At 39.7% G+C, this 18,602-nt stretch overlaps 2 protein-coding genes across 3 annotated transcripts; both read left to right on the plus strand.

Annotated features, from left to right (window-relative positions):
• Window positions 1-1,055: 1,055 nt before the first annotated feature.
• On the plus strand, window positions 1,056-8,308 carry LOC308077688 (uncharacterized protein). Its single transcript, XM_080418547.1, has 5 exons — window positions 1,056-1,150; window positions 4,939-5,044; window positions 5,145-5,233; window positions 6,002-6,098; window positions 6,796-8,308. The coding sequence occupies exons 1-5, from the start codon at window positions 1,084-1,086 to the stop codon at window positions 7,016-7,018; spliced, it is 582 nt and encodes a 193-aa protein (XP_080274673.1). The 5' UTR covers window positions 1,056-1,083; the 3' UTR covers window positions 7,019-8,308.
• Window positions 8,309-12,706: 4,398 nt separating this feature from the next.
• LOC308077969 (uncharacterized protein) lies at window positions 12,707-18,050 on the plus strand. Of its 2 annotated transcripts, none has more exons than XM_080418993.1 (7): window positions 12,707-12,799; window positions 14,073-14,153; window positions 14,587-14,619; window positions 15,301-15,366; window positions 16,195-16,224; window positions 16,333-16,414; window positions 17,832-18,050. In XM_080418993.1, exons 1-7 carry the CDS (start codon window positions 12,733-12,735, stop codon window positions 17,860-17,862), a joined length of 390 nt encoding a protein of 129 aa, XP_080275119.1. In that variant the 5' UTR covers window positions 12,707-12,732; the 3' UTR covers window positions 17,863-18,050. The 2 variants fall into 2 exon arrangements, with proteins under 2 accessions (XP_080275119.1, XP_080275118.1); XM_080418992.1 differs by having other exon boundaries at window positions 17,836-18,050.
• The last annotated feature ends 552 nt before the right edge of the window (window positions 18,051-18,602 follow it).

Here is an 18,602-nt window from a genome sequence, read left to right on the forward strand (position 1 = left end):
ATGCAACTAAATATTGATAGAGTTTTAAACTGGTAGATGTGAAATTAATGTAGCTACAGACAAGGATGGAAAAAGAGAGTTAAAGTGAAAATGTCAGGATTATAACTTTTCCTTTCATACAATATGATGACATCTAATCAGCTTCCTGTCAGAATGTCAGTTAGAAATCTATGAAGTTCAAGAGAAACCACATCCTGATGAAGAATGAGATAATCATGCAACATTTATATATAAACCTGTTATCTTAAAGATCTACATTGTATTCTGAATGTGTCACATCGCAGTGTGTTGTGAGCTTGTTGATTGCAGTGCTTTTTTCTCACTATAAAAAAATTAAATTAAAAATGTTTGGAACTTTTTGTCATTACATATAATGACATGCACAAAATAGGGACACCAAGTTGAAAGCAATTTATATCAATTCGATCAATTTTTTATATCCCACAGGGGAACTCAGTTTTCAGCTTCACCCAGCTGAGTGCTGAACCACAGAGGAGCACGGAGGGGGGAGCAGTTAGGGGTTAAGTGTCTTGCTCAGGGACACTTTGACACATTGCTGAGAGCTGGAATCGTACCTGTGACCTCCGGGACCTCCGGAGTCCTAGGCCGGAGTCCTAGGCGGGCTGGGCTCCCTAACCATTCAGCGATGAATTAAATCAATGTCAATATTACTTTCAATGCAACATTTTCTACATTTGTATCTCGTCAAGATATAAAAACAACATTTATATTAATGACATACAGTAGCATCGTATACTCCTGTGATACTGTACAGAGTAATCACAGACACAGACTCTGAGATCACAAACCCCTCCTGAAGCAGAGACTAAAAATACACAGTTATTTCATGAACAAGATTGTTCAAATATGAACAATTCTGACTCTTCAGGAAATCTAAGTTCTCCCAAAAGAGCAAATATGGAGGATGTTTGTTTTTTGGACTGCAGTCAGTGGTGGTGAGTGGCTGGGCGTTCTATAGACATGTCTATGAAGAAGCTCCACCTTCCACCATGAAAAGGAGTGATCTCCTCCTTTCACAACTACAGTATCAACGCTGGAAACAACCAGAAGAAGCATCTCTCTATGGCCAGCATCATGAAACCAGCTGTGATCACCTTTATCATCTGCCTGCTAGCTCTCCATGTAGAAGGTAAGATAAATCAACGTATTAATTAAGTTCTTGGCCAGAAAAGCTGCTTTTGTTGACAGTCCAGTCCATACGCAGTTGGCTGGTGCATTGGTATAGAGTCATTTTGATTACGCTACCATCTGCTTGTATACTGGTCTCTCTCAAAAGCTCAAAAATAAGTTTCAAACGGCACAAAAAAATCAGGGTCATAATGTTAGGGCTACCCACGTGCTGTGACCAAATTGGCTGTCAGTTGGCACCTTCTTCTTCTTCGCCTATTATATTATTATTATTATTATTATTATTATTATAAAGCTGGCAGAGCAGTTTTGCTGGCTGTGAAGTAGGCTACAGGCGTAGAGGCAGCTCTGTGTACGATTGTTTATATAGGGCCCTATCTTGCGCGCCGCCTTACCCCTTATCCCTAAACTTATTTTACTATTTTGAAAAACATTTTAGAAAGTAGTTCAACTAGCCGATCTACATCGACACGTTGTGAGCTTGTAGACCGCCTATTTGAACTATTTTAAAATGTTTTTAAAAATAGTAAAATGGCAAAAAAGTTTAGGGATAAAGGGGGGTAAGGCGGCGCACAAGATAGGGCCCTCAGTCTCATGCTATAGTTCTTATATTGCTTTGGACGATAACAAAGCTCACTCTGGCCTACGCTCTCACAGTGGTAAACATTTTGGCTGTCTGCTCCAAACACCATGAAAAACTGTATGATCAATTAATTCTTAGAAATGCAATTATTGTAATATTTGGCAGTCAAACTATGAATTGACTAATCATTGCATCAATTTTTATAAAATGTTTTTTCAAAATACGTATTCAAATACGTTTCTCAGAACGGTATTTTGCATTTGCATTTTCAGTGCTCTCTCCTGATTGGCTTAAATGCTGTCACCTGTACTGTACCTGAAAATGTACTATATTCTGTTTATTAAAGAGCTGGACAGACCCCTGTGACCCGAAAAAAACGCTCTGTAGCAATGATTACTATCAGAATAAAGTACTTTTACCTTTTTTAACAAAAAAAAGCTTCAGAAAAAATACCCAAAAATATCACTTACCCTACCTTTAATGAATAGTCTCTGATTATTATGTTTTGTAAAAACAACTCATGCGCGCAAATGATGTTCGTGGTAGCATATGGAATTTGCATTACTTTTTGGTGTCACAGTGTTACATTTGGTTGTGCGCATGGGTACAGTACAGTATATCAGTTGTCTATATACTGTAAATCACCCCAAATTAATAAAACTCCCCCCTCAACATTCACTACGTCCTCTCGGTGGGGGCTCCTCAGTAGCAGCAGTCAGTAGGATACAACAGCAGTGACAACACACAGAAATGTGTCTTAGGAGGAATTAATTGACATAATGACTAAATTGGGGAGAAAAAGGGGTAAACATAAATAAATAAAAAGGCTGACATCACCACTGTACAACACCAACCAAAGTAATTTCTGATACGGTTAGATTTAATACAACATAATGGATATCACATTTCTGTCATCTATTTTTATAGACAAAAGTCTCATATTTACGCTCTATTTACTCTCGTCTCGTGATTGATTGATTGAAAATGTTATTAGGCAAAAAGAATGTAAAACAACACATTACATTTATAATACTTTTGTCTAAAAGGTCCGACCAAAAAAGTCCTTGTGGACTTGTTTCCGTTGGGGTCCTTGAATTAATTCCATAGACATACTGTATATAGTAGCAACCAAACAGTTCAAAAATCAACATAAAAATACAGAGAAAAAATACCACTATGTACAAAAAAAAGCCTTTATGTAAATACAGGCAGATCATGTAAGTAGAATGTTCTAAACAGCAGCCTAAGTCACATTCCTGTGAGGTGTTCATTTTACACACTGTCTCACTAATATTATTTTACCCATCTCCTTTGTGGTAACAACTAACGGCAAGAAGCAATGCGTGAATCTATAGAGTCAACGTTGGGAACGTTTCTTTATCAATTCAAAAGAACAGGCAGTGATGGAAGTACTCACCTGTTTTACTTAATTAAGTAAAAGTATCAATACTGCAATGTAGCTATACTCTGTTACAAGTAAAAGTCCAATATTCAAAATGTACTATGAGTTAAAGTATACATATACGTATCGGCATCAAAATGTACTTAAAAGGAGGCTACTCATTGTGCAAAATGTCCCATTTCATAAGTTCAAAATGTATAAAAAAGTATTTTGAAAATAGCCGAAATATAATAGGGCTGAAGTGGTTAATGTGTCTTGTAATAATAATAATCAAAAGCTACAAAGAATCTTAACCAAAGTTTCATATAATTGTAGTGGAGTAAAAGTACAATATCTTCCTCTGAGATGTAGTGGAGTAGAAGTAAAATTGAAAAAATATATCCACCTGTTTCCGCGGGAATTTACTGGAGCAAAAATCCTGTGTGGGAAACATCCTGCGGACGGACCGGAAGTAGGAATTAGCAGCTCAGTGTGTTTACATTTGCCAGCAGAACGTAGCTGTAGCGTCACTGGTCGCATAGGCTATGCGACCAGTGACGCTACAGCTACGTTCTGCTGGCAAATATAAGCACACTGAGCCGCTACTTCCTACTTCCGGTCCCCCCGCAGGAAGTTTCCCACACATCAGGAAACTACCCACGGAAACAGGTGGATACTGAAGAAAAATTGTACGTTCCACCTGTGGAGACAGAAATGTTTGGTAATTATGAGGGGCAGGTGCAATGTCGGTAATATGAATAGAGAGTAGGTGCAATATGTTTGAGAAGTGCAATATTATGTAATGTGAAGTTTTATTGTTAAGTTTTGATTGAATGCTTAAAATAACAGAGGGTGCTGTGATGTGATTTTGTGATTGCTAATTCATGTTGTAGTGTGAAGAAGGAATTATTATATAACTTTTGTAGTTAATGGAGACTTTTGATACTTGTATGGGTTAAGGTTATTTATGTATATATTTATTGTATGTTCATGTATTTATGGTATGCTCAGCCTCAAATACACCCCTTAGAATGGTACAGTCCAGACACATTAGTCCAGCTGAGCATAAAAAGCTGCCAGTGGACCGGAGTCTGTGCGGTGAGTGGAGCATCATGTGTTGTGCTGGTCAGTTTTACCCTGTTTGACGGTGAATACATACACCATATGGTTACACCATTAAGGCCTCTGAACTGATTCCAACTGCTAAGATGGTCAGGCAACACTGAACTGATCAGTGAGACCCTTAACATTCACACTCCCAGAACGAAGAACCTCCACCTCAAATAGTTCAAATTGGTCTCATGATGGCACAGGCCACTTCACATTTTGACCTATAACTCTTGAACATGTCATACAATCCGTTTTTAGCCTGGATTCCTTTGATCATGATGCAACTCCACATATAGGCCCCGCCCTGTACTGCCTGACAAGATTCTCCGCACTTTAGCCTTTTCTTCAAAACACCTTTTTTGCTACTACAGTACTTCTACAAATGTTGTCCAAAACTCATGCAAATCAGTACAAATTATCTCTGGAGTCATGTGATGCTTCAAATCCTCTATGAAGAAGTGGGGCCTGGCAGCATACGATTGTGGGGAGCTTGAGCTCTATTTATATAGACTATTTTTACTATCTAATCTTTTCATTGTGTGTTCTGCTGGTTTACTTTAGTTATGTTGGAATAATTTGCAATAATTTATTTGTTTGCAGCTAATGTTGGTTGAAAACAAACACAGATAAAGGCTTTAATATAATATTTAAATATTTAATATGTAATTATTTGAATGCATCTGTTCATGCAACTAAGTGTCCCTTCATTTAACAGGTCTACCTATCTGCAATTGTCCATACTATATAGAAGCCTTCGACATAAATTCCTATATTAATCACCACATATATAAAGCGACTCCATCGTGCCCACTCAGGATTATGTAAGTAGAATGTTCTAAACAGCAGCCTGAGTCATATTCCTGTGAGGTGCCTTTCATTTTACACACTGCCCATCACTAAAATAATATTATTCATCTCCAGTGTGTTCACAGCTACAAACGGTAACGGCGGGGAATGTGTGAATCCAGAGTCAATCATGGGAAAGGTTCTTTATGATCTCAAACCAAAAGGTAAGACTAGAAAAGGTTTCTCAGCAGCGCATTTATCTCCACCATCATGAGAGGAAGCTGGGCAATAGCATTTCTATGACATACAGTGCAACGTATCACATGTGGTGCTCCCATGGGCAGAAGGGAAAGTGCATCATGAAGTGCACTGTATATAGAGGCCCTCAACATCAACCCTCCATCTGTACGTGTGCGTGTGTGCGTGTGTGCGTGCACGTGCGTGTGAGTGTGCGTGCGGCCTGAAACGCACTCTCCCAACAGGCCAAGGATGAACCGTAGATCATACAAATAGTTTTCCCCTGGATTCCTTGGATCATGATGCGACAACACATAATAGGCACCTTCCATTTTCTTCAATACGCACTTTTTGCTGTTACTCCTGCAGATTGTGTCCAACATCTCACGCGAATCAGTATACATTATCTCTGGAGTCATGTGATCAAGATGTACAGTATAATCGCCCCCGTGTGTGTGTGTGTGTGTGTGTGTGTGTGTGTGTGTGTGTGTGTGTGTGTGTGTGTGTGTGTGTGTGTGTGTGTGTGTGTGTGTGTGTGTGTGTGTGCGCACACACACTAAAGCTCCACTGTTTAATTGTCCATGTTCCTCAGATTTACATTATTCTCATCTCATGATAATTTTTTTTAACATAATCTCCGATTACATCATCAGAGCATTGTCTTCTTCAGCTTCAGCAATACTATCACTACTAATATAGAACTGCAGATTTTAACTTCTCAATTTTTTATTGTTTCTCCAAATCTGTACCTCCAGCAACAGTCATTGTTCCAGGTCATGTTTCATACATGTATGTAGGAGGAGGAGGATCGGGTTCGTTTGTGCTGCTGATGTTGGCTTGCATTTACTGCAGGTAAGGGTGTGTGTGTGTGTGTGTGTGTGTGCACGCATGTGGTCTATTGCACACTTCTGCGCGTATAGTACGCAATACATCAGTCCAAAAAAAACCCACATAGTTTATCAATCTTGATTACATTTACACCTACAAGATTACAACTTTATTATCAACAGTGGCGGAACAACTGAAAGCCGGGCCGGTAGGCACGGCACACTGATCAGGCCCCCCCCCTGCGCACACACGCACGTGCGCGCGCTGCGCGAAAATGTGCGGGTTTTGGGCGGATTGTGTTCGTTGTTGTGTTACTTTATTTCGGTTTTAGGGTTAGGGTGAGCTTCCAACAGTGTATTGGGGTGCCTCGAATATATTTGCTGTTCCATGTAAGCTGGTGAATCTCTGGGAAAGTTGCTGAGTGGCGGCCGTGGAGAGTCGGAGAGGCGGAGAGGCGGAGCACGCAAAGTGCGTCTAATTCTAATAAAATAAAGGTCCATGTGATCTGACGGCCCGGGCCCGTAGGCGGCCGCCTACCTGGCCTACCCGGACGCTCCGCCACTGATTATCAATATCATTTACTTTCCACACAGCAGCTATTTCTGTCAGATTTCTGTCAATCTCTCAAATGCGACACACACCCGTTTAAGCGCATCTGCCATAGTGTCAAGCGTTGAGCGGAGCATATTTCGTTTGAAAATAATGAGGTTTGATTTGACAGGAAGAAAAAGAGGAACAATTCTCCCACCTCTGACGGTGAGGCTAAGTCTGAGGTCCACTACGCCACGGTCCAGCACCCCCCTCCCTACACTCCTCAACCTCCTCCAGAACAGATCATGCTGCACCCCCCTCCCTACACTCCTCATCCTCCTCCAGAGCAGATCATGCTTTACTCCAAGTTGAACGTCACGTCCCATCAGCCTGGTCTGGACCACCCTGGATAGGTACCGTGTCTAGAGGTCACAGACTAACATGGTCTTTGATTTACACTTGAATCCATCACCCACGAAACCCACTATGAAACTGAGTTCTTCATAAAAACCTGTGTCTTTTAGTGTGTAGATACCTCATTGGCTGCTGCAGGAATGGAAGGTGAGCCTTCTAATGCATTTATGTCAATAGACCATACTCACACGGCGGCCATTTTGCTATTAAGTTAATGAAATGCCACCCCGTTTCTTCAATGAAAAATGCCAAAATGGCCACTGTGTGAATATAGTCAATTGAAGTAGACGGTCTCTCCACTATTAAAAAATCCCTGCATTTTCAACCGATTTTCAAGCGGTTAAGTTTGTAACAAATACCAGACATGGAGTTATGGATCCAGTGGGCATACTTGGTTACATCTAACATGCATATTTTCATACCAAAATACTTTTATCTAATCCAAGTAACAGTATTAGTCTCAAAGCCTTTCTGTCAGTCCAGTCACTTAATTAGACAATATACATGAAATATGCTGAAATGCCACATTGCAGAATTGCTATTTTCTGTCTATATCCAACATCCTCAACATGCTATTCATGTCAAAACACATCTACTGTATATGGATGTGTTTTAGTCCAAACATTAGATAATAATTACCACAATGAAATAAATAAAATCGAAAACTGAAATGTGTTCAATATTGTAATGTCACTGAAAGAAACCATAACACTCCAAGACAGTTGAAAGCAATTATAACATCAAAGTCAGCTGCCTCTTATGAGCTTGCCATCCCCAATATGGCGTCCGCAGATACATACGCCCCAGAGTCAGAGGAGGCGTCTACCTTTTTATGTCTATGCTCTTCTATGTCACTGTTCTGTCTCCCTGTTGTGTTTTCTTGTGTTCCTTGTTCCTAGTTTTTGTTATTTGTGTTCCTTTAATTTTGTAGTAATGTGTCTTCCTTGTTTCTTAGTTTTAATTAGGTTTTGATTTTGTGCATCTTTATTTTGTAGTAATGTTGTAGTAGTGTTTTGTTAACTGTCTCACCAGTCCTAAGATTAGCCATTGTTTCGCACCTCTATCCTTTTAGTTTGAGCCTATCCTTGTGTTGATGGTCTGTTGAGTTCACCTGTGTCCTGTTAGTCCTGGTGCCTACTTAAACTCCCCTGTATTGTTTGTTCTTTGACAGATCGTAAATACTGTAGTAGTAATAGTGTTCTGTATTCTTTATGGTTAGTTCATAGTAATACCAGTGTTAATGTCCAGTGCTCCTCGTGTTTCTCTTTTCATGTGAATAAATAATCTAAAATCTGTGTGTGCCTCTTGTCCTGCAATTAAGGTCCTACCTCTGTGACTTGACCGTGACACTTCTCTTCTTCTCTTCTCTACAAACAAAGTGACAGTTTGACTACTTTGTAGCTATGATCACCTTTTAGTTAAGTTAATAATTATGCTGATTGTCTAACTGTTGGAGACAAAGTAATCAAAACATTCCATTTTATACATTACTGATAACACTTTTGTTATTTGTTGTTCATATTGATTGTTATTGGGCTCACTGGGCAGCGAGCACAGTCATCACAGTCTCTTCACTATTTATTAATGTATTTTCCCCACTTTTTTGTGACTCTTAACTCCTTCCACAATCCACATACTTTGACCTAGAAACCCGTCTTAACCTCTGGTGACTGATATTGTCCCAATGTGTGAGGGGGCTGTACTCTTTACAAACATTTTTTATGTATATTTAATAATTTTTATTTTTTTTAAATGGCCTCTCATGCATTAGAAGGATCTCAGTCTCTCAGTCACCAGTAGCAGGGACGTGTGTTTTCAATGAGTCTAGCATGATTAAAATTGAGTTTTGAAGCTACAATGCATAACATTTACTCCTATTCATTTAGGATTATACCTGTCCCATTTAGTCTCCCGTCCACCCCAAGGTAGAACAGTTTGAACCTTCCTTTGATACTCCTGGCCTTGCTTCCTCCCCTTACACTTTGTCTCTTGGAACCTACAACACACACTCTAAGTTATAGTTATAGTTATAAGTTATAGATAGTGATGACAATTTAATGACAACACTACAGCTCAACCTTGCATTGAAATGAGTGTAATTTAAAATGTTGTGCTTTACAGAAGTATAAGTTTCCTGAGCATTTCATTCAAAACTGCAAATGTCTCCCTATATGATGTCCAGCTCACTGAGCAGTGTTTCCAGGTGTTGTCATGTAAATAAATATCTAATGATAGAAGAACAGATCGTAGCCTCATGCTGTCTCAGCCGGTAGGGACCATATCAATGAAGGACTTGAGGCCCGTAAGGAGCGCGTGAGGTGCTTACCTGCAATGGGTGTTATGACGGGAGACCCTGACCGACTGTCTTATGCTGTACTGTATCTGTTTATTGTCTTCTTACACAGTGGTGGAAAAAGTACTATATATTTTTTAACTTAAGTAAAAGTATCAATACTGCAGTGTAAAGTAAAAGTACGGTATTAAACATTTACAAAATGCACTTAAAGTAATAAAATTAAAAGTACTCATTATGCAGACGGTCCCATTTCACAAGCTTTCAAATGTGTAAAATGTATAAAAAATCCATAGCAGATCTACAAGTTCACAACGTGTCGCAAATTGACGCGTTGTGAGCTTGTAGATCTGCTATTTTCAAATTGCCAAAGTATATATATACTGTATGTAAGTGTTTTTGTAATAATAATCTAAATCTACAAAGTAACTAGTAACTAAAGTTATCAAATACTTGTAGTGGAGTAAAAGTACAATATTTGTCTCTGAGATGTAGTGGAGTAGAAGTAAGAGTATTGAATATTTAAAATACTCCAGTAAAGTCCATTTACTAGTCCGCCCGGTTTGACAGACAGGTCTGATTCTCCATGCATGTGCATGTGTTGTAGATACAGTTTGTGCACCGTCCTTATCTCACTCCATCTCTTGGCTGAGTAAAGGCTGGTTCAGCTTCACACTCCCATCAGTGGTGTAAAGTAACTAAGTATATTTACTCAAGTACTGCACTTAAGCACAATTTTGAGGTATCTTTACTTTACTGGAGTTTTTCCAATTTTAAGTACTTTTACTTCTACTCCACTACATCTCAGAGGCAAATATTGTACTTTTACTCCGCTACAATTATTTGAAAACTTAAGTTACTAGTTACTTTGTAGATTTTGATTATTATTACAAAATATATATTACCAACTTCAGCCCTATATACATTTCAGACATTTGAAAATAGCCGATCTACAAGCTCACAATGCATCGCGATGCAACGCATGCCCATCCTGAGCATGGCCACACAGAGAGCATTCGTGTTTCCCTTATGTTTGCATTATTTGGCAGTATGCCTGCTTCATTGTTTGCATTTTTGTTATCATTATAAATAAAATCACATTTTTTTTGTTAAAAACTCTCTCGTTTCCCCTTTATTTGTTGTGGCCTAGAGCCAGGCCATAACATGGGGGCTCGTCCAAAAATTGGAAATAACAAATTGTGGGCACATCTAAAGTTCGGACATAACAAATTCTTGTATAAGTTGGAGGCCTGTTTGTGTCAGAAATATGGATTAAAGTCTTTGGTTAACAAGCGTTTCCAGGCTTGCGTCGTCCCTTGGTGTCAGAAGGGGGCATGATGGACGTGATGGACATCATGGACGTAATGGACGTGAAATGTGAAGCGAGAAACGTGAAGCGTGAAGTGTGAGGGGTACAATAGATTTATATGAATACTACACTGTTTCCTGTATGATTGTAGTTATAACTTATATGAGCCTTGTTTATATTTTCCATTACAGGGGAGGGCAAGGGTTTGTGTTAAGTTCCTTCCCTTGGTGGCAACAGGTGGGAGTGACGTGGGCAGTTGACATTCTCCAGGTGTTGACGTCACATTTGGGGATTCCAGTCTTTGGTGCTCGTTTGGGGAAAACTAAGAGGGAGTTGAGTGATTTTAATTCTGGTCATGGTAACGTGAGTATTTGTTTTTTATATCATTGCAAGGCATGTGTGAGCTAACCCTGCAGGCATAGCGTGTTTCCCCTTGGGACTCGTGAGCACCGGAACGTAGTGTGGGGTGGAAGTGGTTCGGAGCGCGTCCCTAGTTTTTGGGGGTTGCCAGCTTGCTGGTCGCCTTTTCCACGCTAGTCAGCTAGGCCGCAGAAGCCCCTGAAGACTAGGGTTCAGTTATCTAGATTTGGATAGGCAGTTAGAGGGGATGCTCAATGTAATGGCTTGGCGTCATGCTCAATGTTCTGTTTTCGGTTCATTCATTTTTATATTCAGTGTTTTTGGTCATGGCAGAGGTACTTTGTCAGGTGATAAGCCTTATGCCTGGTGTATCACAGACACAGAATGCACCATTGAATGATGCTCACCCTGTGTGAGCTAGTAACACACTCAAGAAAGAGCAACAGTGAATTATTAGTCTCCATGTTTTCTGTTCTGCCTGTGTCTTCACCACTCTCTTAAATGCTTCCAGGTACCAGTTGCTGAGTGGGGTGTAAGGCTGCAGCATGATGGAGATATGTGAGCTGTGGGGGTATGTTGGCTATGATGGGGTTCATTGTAAATATTCTAGATAAAGCATTCCTAATATGATGTTTGATTGTTCATGTGGCATTGGGTTGTGGGCCAGGGTTCCCTTTGGGACCCTGTTTTGAAAGGGCTACACCCGAGCATGGCCACACAGAGAGCATTTGTGTTTCCCTTATGTTTGCATTATTTGGCAGTATGCCTGCATCATTGTTTGCATTGTTGTTATCATTATGTTTTTGTAAATAAAATCACACATTTTTTGTTAAAACTCTCTCTCGTTTCCCCTTTATTTGTTGTGGCCTAGAGCCAGGCCATAACACAGTATTGATACTTTTACTCAAGTAAAAAATGGGAGTACTTTTTCCACCACTGGGTTCTATAGAACTGTGTGGCTGCAGCCGATGAGGTCACACTGATCAGTTCAGTTCGTCAACATTCAGTGGAAACATAGAAACCGGTAAGACTCTCACCGCAGAGACAGAGCATGGCAGGAAACACCTGCACACAAGATACAACACCACCTGTAATACAAACACAACACACTTGTTGACATAACACTTTTACTTCTGCCATTTAGGACAGAGATGTTAACCACTTTTAACCTGGCAACATTCAAATACTTTATAATATTATTATGATAATGGCAAAAACTTTGGCAAAAACTTTCCGCCGCGCGCCCTTTGGCCACGCACCTTAGGGCCTCTGTTAAAGCGCTGCTTTAAAGCAATTTACCCTCCTTCCATCGATGTATTAGATCAATGTCAACATTACTTTCAATGCAGCATTATATGATGTTTTTCTTGTCATTATAAAACATTTATTGTAATGATATTGCATTGTATTCAGTGGTGTGGCTCTACTCCTGTGATACTGTACTACAGAGTAATCATAGACACAGACTCTGAGATTATCAACCCCTCCTGAAGCAGAGACTAAAAATACAGTTATTTAAAAAACAAGATTGTTCAAACATGAACAATTCAGACTCTCCAGGAAATCTAAGTTCTCCCAAAAGAGCAATGGGGGATGGATTGTTTTTATTTAGACTACAGCAGTGGTGGTGAGTGGCTGGGTGGGGTCTATAGACATGTCTATGAAGAAGCTCCACCTTCCACCATGAAACGGAGTGATCTCCTTCATTCACAACTTTATCAACACTGGAAACAACTAGAAGTCATCTCTCTATGGCCAGCATCATGAAACCAGCTGTCATCACCTTTACCATCTACCTGCTAGCTCTCCATGAATTAGGTAAGATAAATCAACGTATTAATTAAGTTCTTGGCCAGTAAAGCTGCTTTTCTTCACATTCCAGTCCATACGCAGCTGGCAGGTGCTGGTGCATTGGTACGTACAGAGTCATTTTGATTATGCTGCCATCTGCGTTGCCCACCTATCTGAACCAGAGTGCTTCTCAAACCATCTTTAAAGGGGCTTAAAAAGGCAAAAAAACAACAACAGGTAGTTCCAGTGGGTATTTACAGTCTTATGCAGATGGAGATGTTTAGGTGTGTACCTCTATGTGCAATGCATACACGTGTGTGTGTGTGTGTGTGTGTGTGTGTGTGTGTGTGTGTGTGTGTGTGTGTGTGTGTGTGTGTGTGTGTGTGTGTGTTTTTCTTTGGCTTTTATGCCTTTATTGATAGGATATGGATAGGATAGGAAATTGGAAGAGAGATGGGGGGTGATATGCAGCAAATGCCTGGACCGCTACGCCAGTGGTCCAGGCACCGCCACTCAATTTACTGCTGTGTGTAACACATGGCTGGAAATGACCAATTATTAGTTGTATCAGTTATCAGGCTTGCGGGTGTCATCTCCTCATCTGTATTTCATATTAGGCTATCAAAAATGAATAATTTAATAATTTCAATAATAATTAAATAATTTAATAATCTACTAAATAAAGTTCAAGTTGTGGCATCTGTGCAATCTGTTTATTCACCATGCCCATGGAAACAACAATGACCACAGGTCTGGTTTCAACGAACACAGGTCTGGTTTCCGAATCAACTTTTGTGATTACTACATTACTACATAACCCATCATTGGTCAGAGTCAGACAAGCCTAATATTTGATTATTTGTGAGGATATTACTGCATTTTCTTTCCATCTAATTTGGTGGTGGATATGTGTGTTTGATACAGTTATAGCACTTTGATTTTGTTCAAATGTAAAGTGTGTTATGTTTAAAATGTATTATTATTATTATTAGTATGAGGCTGGCAGAGTAGTTTTACTGGCTGTGAAGTACAAGCTTCAGGCAGCTCTGTGTAGGATTGTGCATTCAGTCTCATGCCATAGTCGTATGCATATTTTTACAGAGTATTTATAATTTGTATCAGAATACTTTTTGATGTATTTCATACATCTCTGCCAACTCATATTCATCAATGGTCTCTGATTGTTGTGTGCAATGTTGTTCCTGGTGTCACGTTTAGTGTTACATTTGGTTGTGTGTGGCTACAGTATATCAGTTGTCTATATGTGGCACCCTGAATTAATAGCCAAACTCCCCCTCAGCAATCAAGAGACCCTGGACGAATGCCCAACGTGGCCGTGGGGGCCCCCCGTCTCGTTCCGGTGTGGGACCCGGTGGAACAGGTGAGTCAGAAGGATACAACATCAGTGACAATCCACAGAAATGTGTGTGGGGAGGAATTAATTGGCTAAATTGGGGAGAAAAGGTGGTACAAAGTAAAAAAAACAACACCACATAACACGTATTTGTATCTCAAACAAATTTACCAGTATTTTGTATTTGTATTGTGATAAATATTTTGACAGAGCATTTGTAATTTGTATCAAAATACTCTTTGATGTATTTTCATACATTTCTGGCAACTCATATTCATGAATGGTCTCTGATTATTGAGTTCTGTGAAAATAACTCATGATGTGTGCAAATGTTGTGACTGGTAGCAGATGGAATTTATACGTTTTGGTGTCACGTGCAGAGTTACATTTGGTTGTGTGTGGCTACAGTATATCAGTTCTATATATAGCAACCTGAATTAATAGTAAAACTCCCCCTCAGGATGGAGACCCAGTCCTGACTTCCCACGAAAAGGTGAGTCATTAGGATACAACATCAGTGACAACACACAGACATGTGTGTGGAGAGGAATTAGTTGGCATAACGACTAAATTGGGAAGAAAAAGGGGGTAAAAAGCTAAAACAAGAAGTTAAATAATATGTATTTGTACATAATACGTATTTGTATTTCAAATACATTTCTCAGACAGTATTTTGTATTCGTATTGTCATTTGTATCAAAAAAAGTTTTGATGTATTATTGCCCATCTCTGCCAACTCGTATATATTTAAGTCTCTGATTAAATGGTGCATTTATATAGCGCTTTTATCTAAAGCACTTTACATAGATTGTGCATTACATTCACCCATTCATACACCGATGGCAGAGGAAACCATGCAAGACCAACCTGCTCATCGGGAGCAATTAGGGGTTCAGTGTCTTGCTCAAGGACACCAACTCTGGGGGAGCCCGGGATCGAACTGGGAAGCTCACGGTCCCCATCCGGCCACTCTACCCCTGAGCCACTGCCGCCAGTTCTGTAAAAATAACTCATGTGCGCAAATGTTGTTCCTGGTAGCAGATGGAATTTACATCTGGTGTCACGTACAGTGTTACATTTGGTAACACTGTACTGTGGTTGTGTGTTTGGTTGGTTACAGTATATCGGTTGTCTCTATATAGCACCCTGAATTAATAGTAAAACTCCCTCTCAGATATCAGAAGACGCCATCCACAGGACCACTTTCCTCCCATTGTGGTCTCATGGGAAATAGAAACAGGTGAGTCAGTAGGATACAACAGCAGTGACAACACACAGACGTGTGGGGAGGAATTAATTGGCTATAAAAATTGACTAAATTGGGGAGAAAAAGGGTAAAAAGCTAAAAGAAAGCAAAAAAGTACAATAATACGTATTTACACTTCATACGTATTTGTATCTCAAATACATTTCTCAGTATTTTGTATTGTGATAAATATTTTGACTGAGCATTTGTAATTTATATCAAAATGTATGCATTTCTTTGTCTTTTTGCCAATCTCTGCCAACTCATATTCATGAATGGTTTCTGATTATTGAGTCATGTGTGCAAATGATATTCCTGATAGCAGACGGAATTTACGTACTTATTGGTGTCGCATTCAGAGTAACATTTGGTTGTGTGTGGCTACAGTATATCGGTTGTCTAGAGCACCCTGAATTAATAGTTAAACTCCCTCTCAGATTTCAAGAGACGCGGGACGGAAATCTATTTTATACTGAGTCACTGCAATAGAAAATAATCAGAAGAATCACATTGACCTTTTTCCTCTCCATAATAATAATAATAATAATAATATATAATATATTGACCTACTTGCTCCGTTTCAGCTCAAACCAGCTGATCGATGCCCACAAGGGCGCAGAGCAGTGAGGGGTTAGGTGTTTTTTGAAATTTATTTCAGCATTCTCTGATTACATAATCAGTGTCATTTCCAGCTTCAGTAATACTATCACTACAAATACTAATACTATTATTATTCCTAAATCAAGAATAACTGTACAAAATGACATCAGAACTGCAGATTTTAACTTTTAAATAACTCTCATTTGTATTGTTTCTCCAAAGCTGATGTATCATCTGGAGATGGAGTTGCAGGTGGAGTAAGAGTTGGAGTTTCAGTGTTTGTGCTGATTTTTGTTTACATCTGCATCTGCGTTACAACTGCAGATTTTAACTTTTCATTTGTATTGTGTTTCTCTGAAGCTCATTTCAAAATGATTGGAATTTCTGTTGGACTCACAGTTGGTGGTAATCTGCTGATTTTGTTTTGCTACGTTTGCTGCAGGTGAGTTAATGTGTGTGTGTGTGTGTGTGTGTGTGTGTGTGTGTGTGTGTGTGTCAACACGTCTCTACGTGCGTGCACACACACTACTCTTCAGGAAACACTACCCTTCCTCTCCGCCTTGCCTACTTGTTGTTAACTAGTTGTACGAACTCTTGTTTTAATGTTTTATTGGATCTTGTTTATTCGATACACTTATTTGTTTTAGCTCTTGCTCATTTGATTTTCCTATTTTGTCACATCTGTTTATGAAAGTAGGTAGCTGATATATTGCACTTTTACTTTAGCGCTAGACTCTTGGTTGCTTGTTTTAGAAGAGAATGCACTTAATGCTTCTGGTGATTAGTAGTTTCGTTCCCTACCTATGTTGAATGCACTTATTGTAAGTCGCTTTGGATATAAGCGTCTGCTAAATGACTGTAATGTAATGTAATGTAATGTAATGTAATGTAATGTAATGTAATGTAATGTGTCACCATACCTGCCAACCTCAGACCGTCTGAGGAATCTTTTAACAGAGTAGATGTAATTTCCAGTGTTCTGCTGGATTTGGGGAGTTTGACACTTTTATCAGGCTTTACTTACATAGGATCCATTAAAAAGTTAAAAGAGCCACAATTAATAATAACCACTAATTACTTAAAAGTGACTTTAAAATTGCATTCAATTACAATGTATCACACAGATAGATGGAGTGTATGTGGGACTGGAGTTTATCCAGACATAATATACTTAAAGCGACAGTAAAAGAGTAACATTCCCTTTCTCTCAGAAAGACAGTTTTTTTATGCGGTGTGTGTGCCAGAATCAAAGTGGCATGCAGAGAGAGAGAGAGAGAGAGAGAGAGAGAGAGAGAGAGAGAGAGAGAGAGAGACAGAGACAGAGACAGAGAGACAGAGAGAGAGACCCCACTCACACCTTCCAACAAAAAAATAACAATCAAATACTGTCATTGTGATTTGCATATCAAAAGCTCAAGGAACTAGAAACTGCTGTTGTTGTAATGATATGGCTGCATATCGGTGAGGAGAGGTCCTTTGTCATATGGGTTGCCAAAAAAAAAAAGGGTGGAAGAACAGTAGTCGTCCAGGGAAATAGTCAAATAACAGGAGTTTCCTAGTGAAAACAGGATAGTTGGCAGGTATGGACTGTGTGTGTGTGTGTGTGTGTGTGTGTGTGTGTGTGTGTGTGTGTGTGTGTGTGTGTGTGTGTGTGTGTGTGTGTGTGTGTGTGTGTGTGTGTGTGTGTGTGCACGCACGCACGTGCGTGGCCTTTTGCTGGCCTTTTGCTGTGAGTCTCTCTAGTCTAGTGCGATACGCACCCATTAAGCGCATCTGCCACTGCGTGAAGCATTGAGCGGAGAAATTGTATGTGGACATTAAATGATGTAAATAATAAGGCAAGTCTTTTGATTTGACAGGAAGAAAAATACCTCTGAGAGTGAGGGCTGAGGTCTGAGGTCCATGACGTCACGGTCCAGCACCTCCCTCTCTACACTCCTCATCCTCCTCCAGAACAGAGCATGGACATTACAATGTCAATATGACAATGACAATAACCTTTACTTTCATGTTTCAATTTTGAACTGTTTGAACATAATTTGTTGAGAACCTATTTTAGAATAAACATATAATACATGTATTGTGTTCATAGGCGATTTTAGCCTCTATCAGGAGGCATTTTTCCAAAATGCTGAAACATGGAATACCCGTAAAATGTCCCCAAGCAAAGCAATACAAGAACATGCTTAGACATTCGACAATTAAGGTCTAATATTTATTTCGGACAATTGGCTGGCCAATCAGGTGGGGGGGGGGGATGGGGGGGGGTGCCCCCCTAGCCCTAATCCAGAGCGTTAGTGAGAACTCACTAACGCTCTGGACCAGGGCTAAATTACATCCAATGACACAAGGCCAGAAACTAATCAGAAGCTGTGTTCACATTCACTCTTCCATAGGAAATAATACATAATAGACTCCAACCTGCTTCCGGTCTCCTAAAAAGGTGGCCACCTACTTCATGCCGATACAGGAAGTAAACCAGAGATGGCGAGTCTTGCCCATTTTAGTTTTGGGCTTTAGCCTCACCCCAGGAAGAAAGAAAGCAAGAAATAAATAAATAAATAAAGAGGTGTCGCCACCAAGCCAGTCATATGAACCAATACATTCACCCTGCCACAACTCACCACCTA

The sequence above is a fragment of the Gymnoscopelus braueri genome, assembly GCF_963280865.1.
Source record: "Gymnoscopelus braueri genome assembly, chromosome: 22".
In the NCBI taxonomy this organism is placed as follows: Eukaryota; Metazoa; Chordata; class Actinopteri; order Myctophiformes; family Myctophidae; genus Gymnoscopelus; species Gymnoscopelus braueri.

What these genes read in the sequence shown, in the direction of transcription:
- LOC308077688 (XM_080418547.1), top strand. Translation starts at nt 1,084, where the DNA reads ATGGCCAGCATCATGAAACCAGCTGTGATCACCTTTATCATCTGCCTG. An exon ending in GCTAGCTCTCCATGTAGAAG is followed by an intron (nt 1,151 to 4,938) that starts GTAAGATAAATC and finishes TTCATTTAACAG; the next exon opens with GTCTACCTATCTGCAATTGT. An exon ending in TTATGATCTCAAACCAAAAG is followed by an intron (nt 5,234 to 6,001) that starts GTAAGACTAGAA and finishes CTGTACCTCCAG; the next exon opens with CAACAGTCATTGTTCCAGGT.
- LOC308077969 (XM_080418992.1), top strand. Translation starts at nt 12,733, where the DNA reads ATGGCCAGCATCATGAAACCAGCTGTCATCACCTTTACCATCTACCTG. An exon ending in GCTAGCTCTCCATGAATTAG is followed by an intron (nt 12,800 to 14,072) that starts GTAAGATAAATC and finishes ACTCCCCCTCAG; the next exon opens with CAATCAAGAGACCCTGGACG. An exon ending in TGTGGGACCCGGTGGAACAG is followed by an intron (nt 14,154 to 14,586) that starts GTGAGTCAGAAG and finishes ACTCCCCCTCAG; the next exon opens with GATGGAGACCCAGTCCTGAC.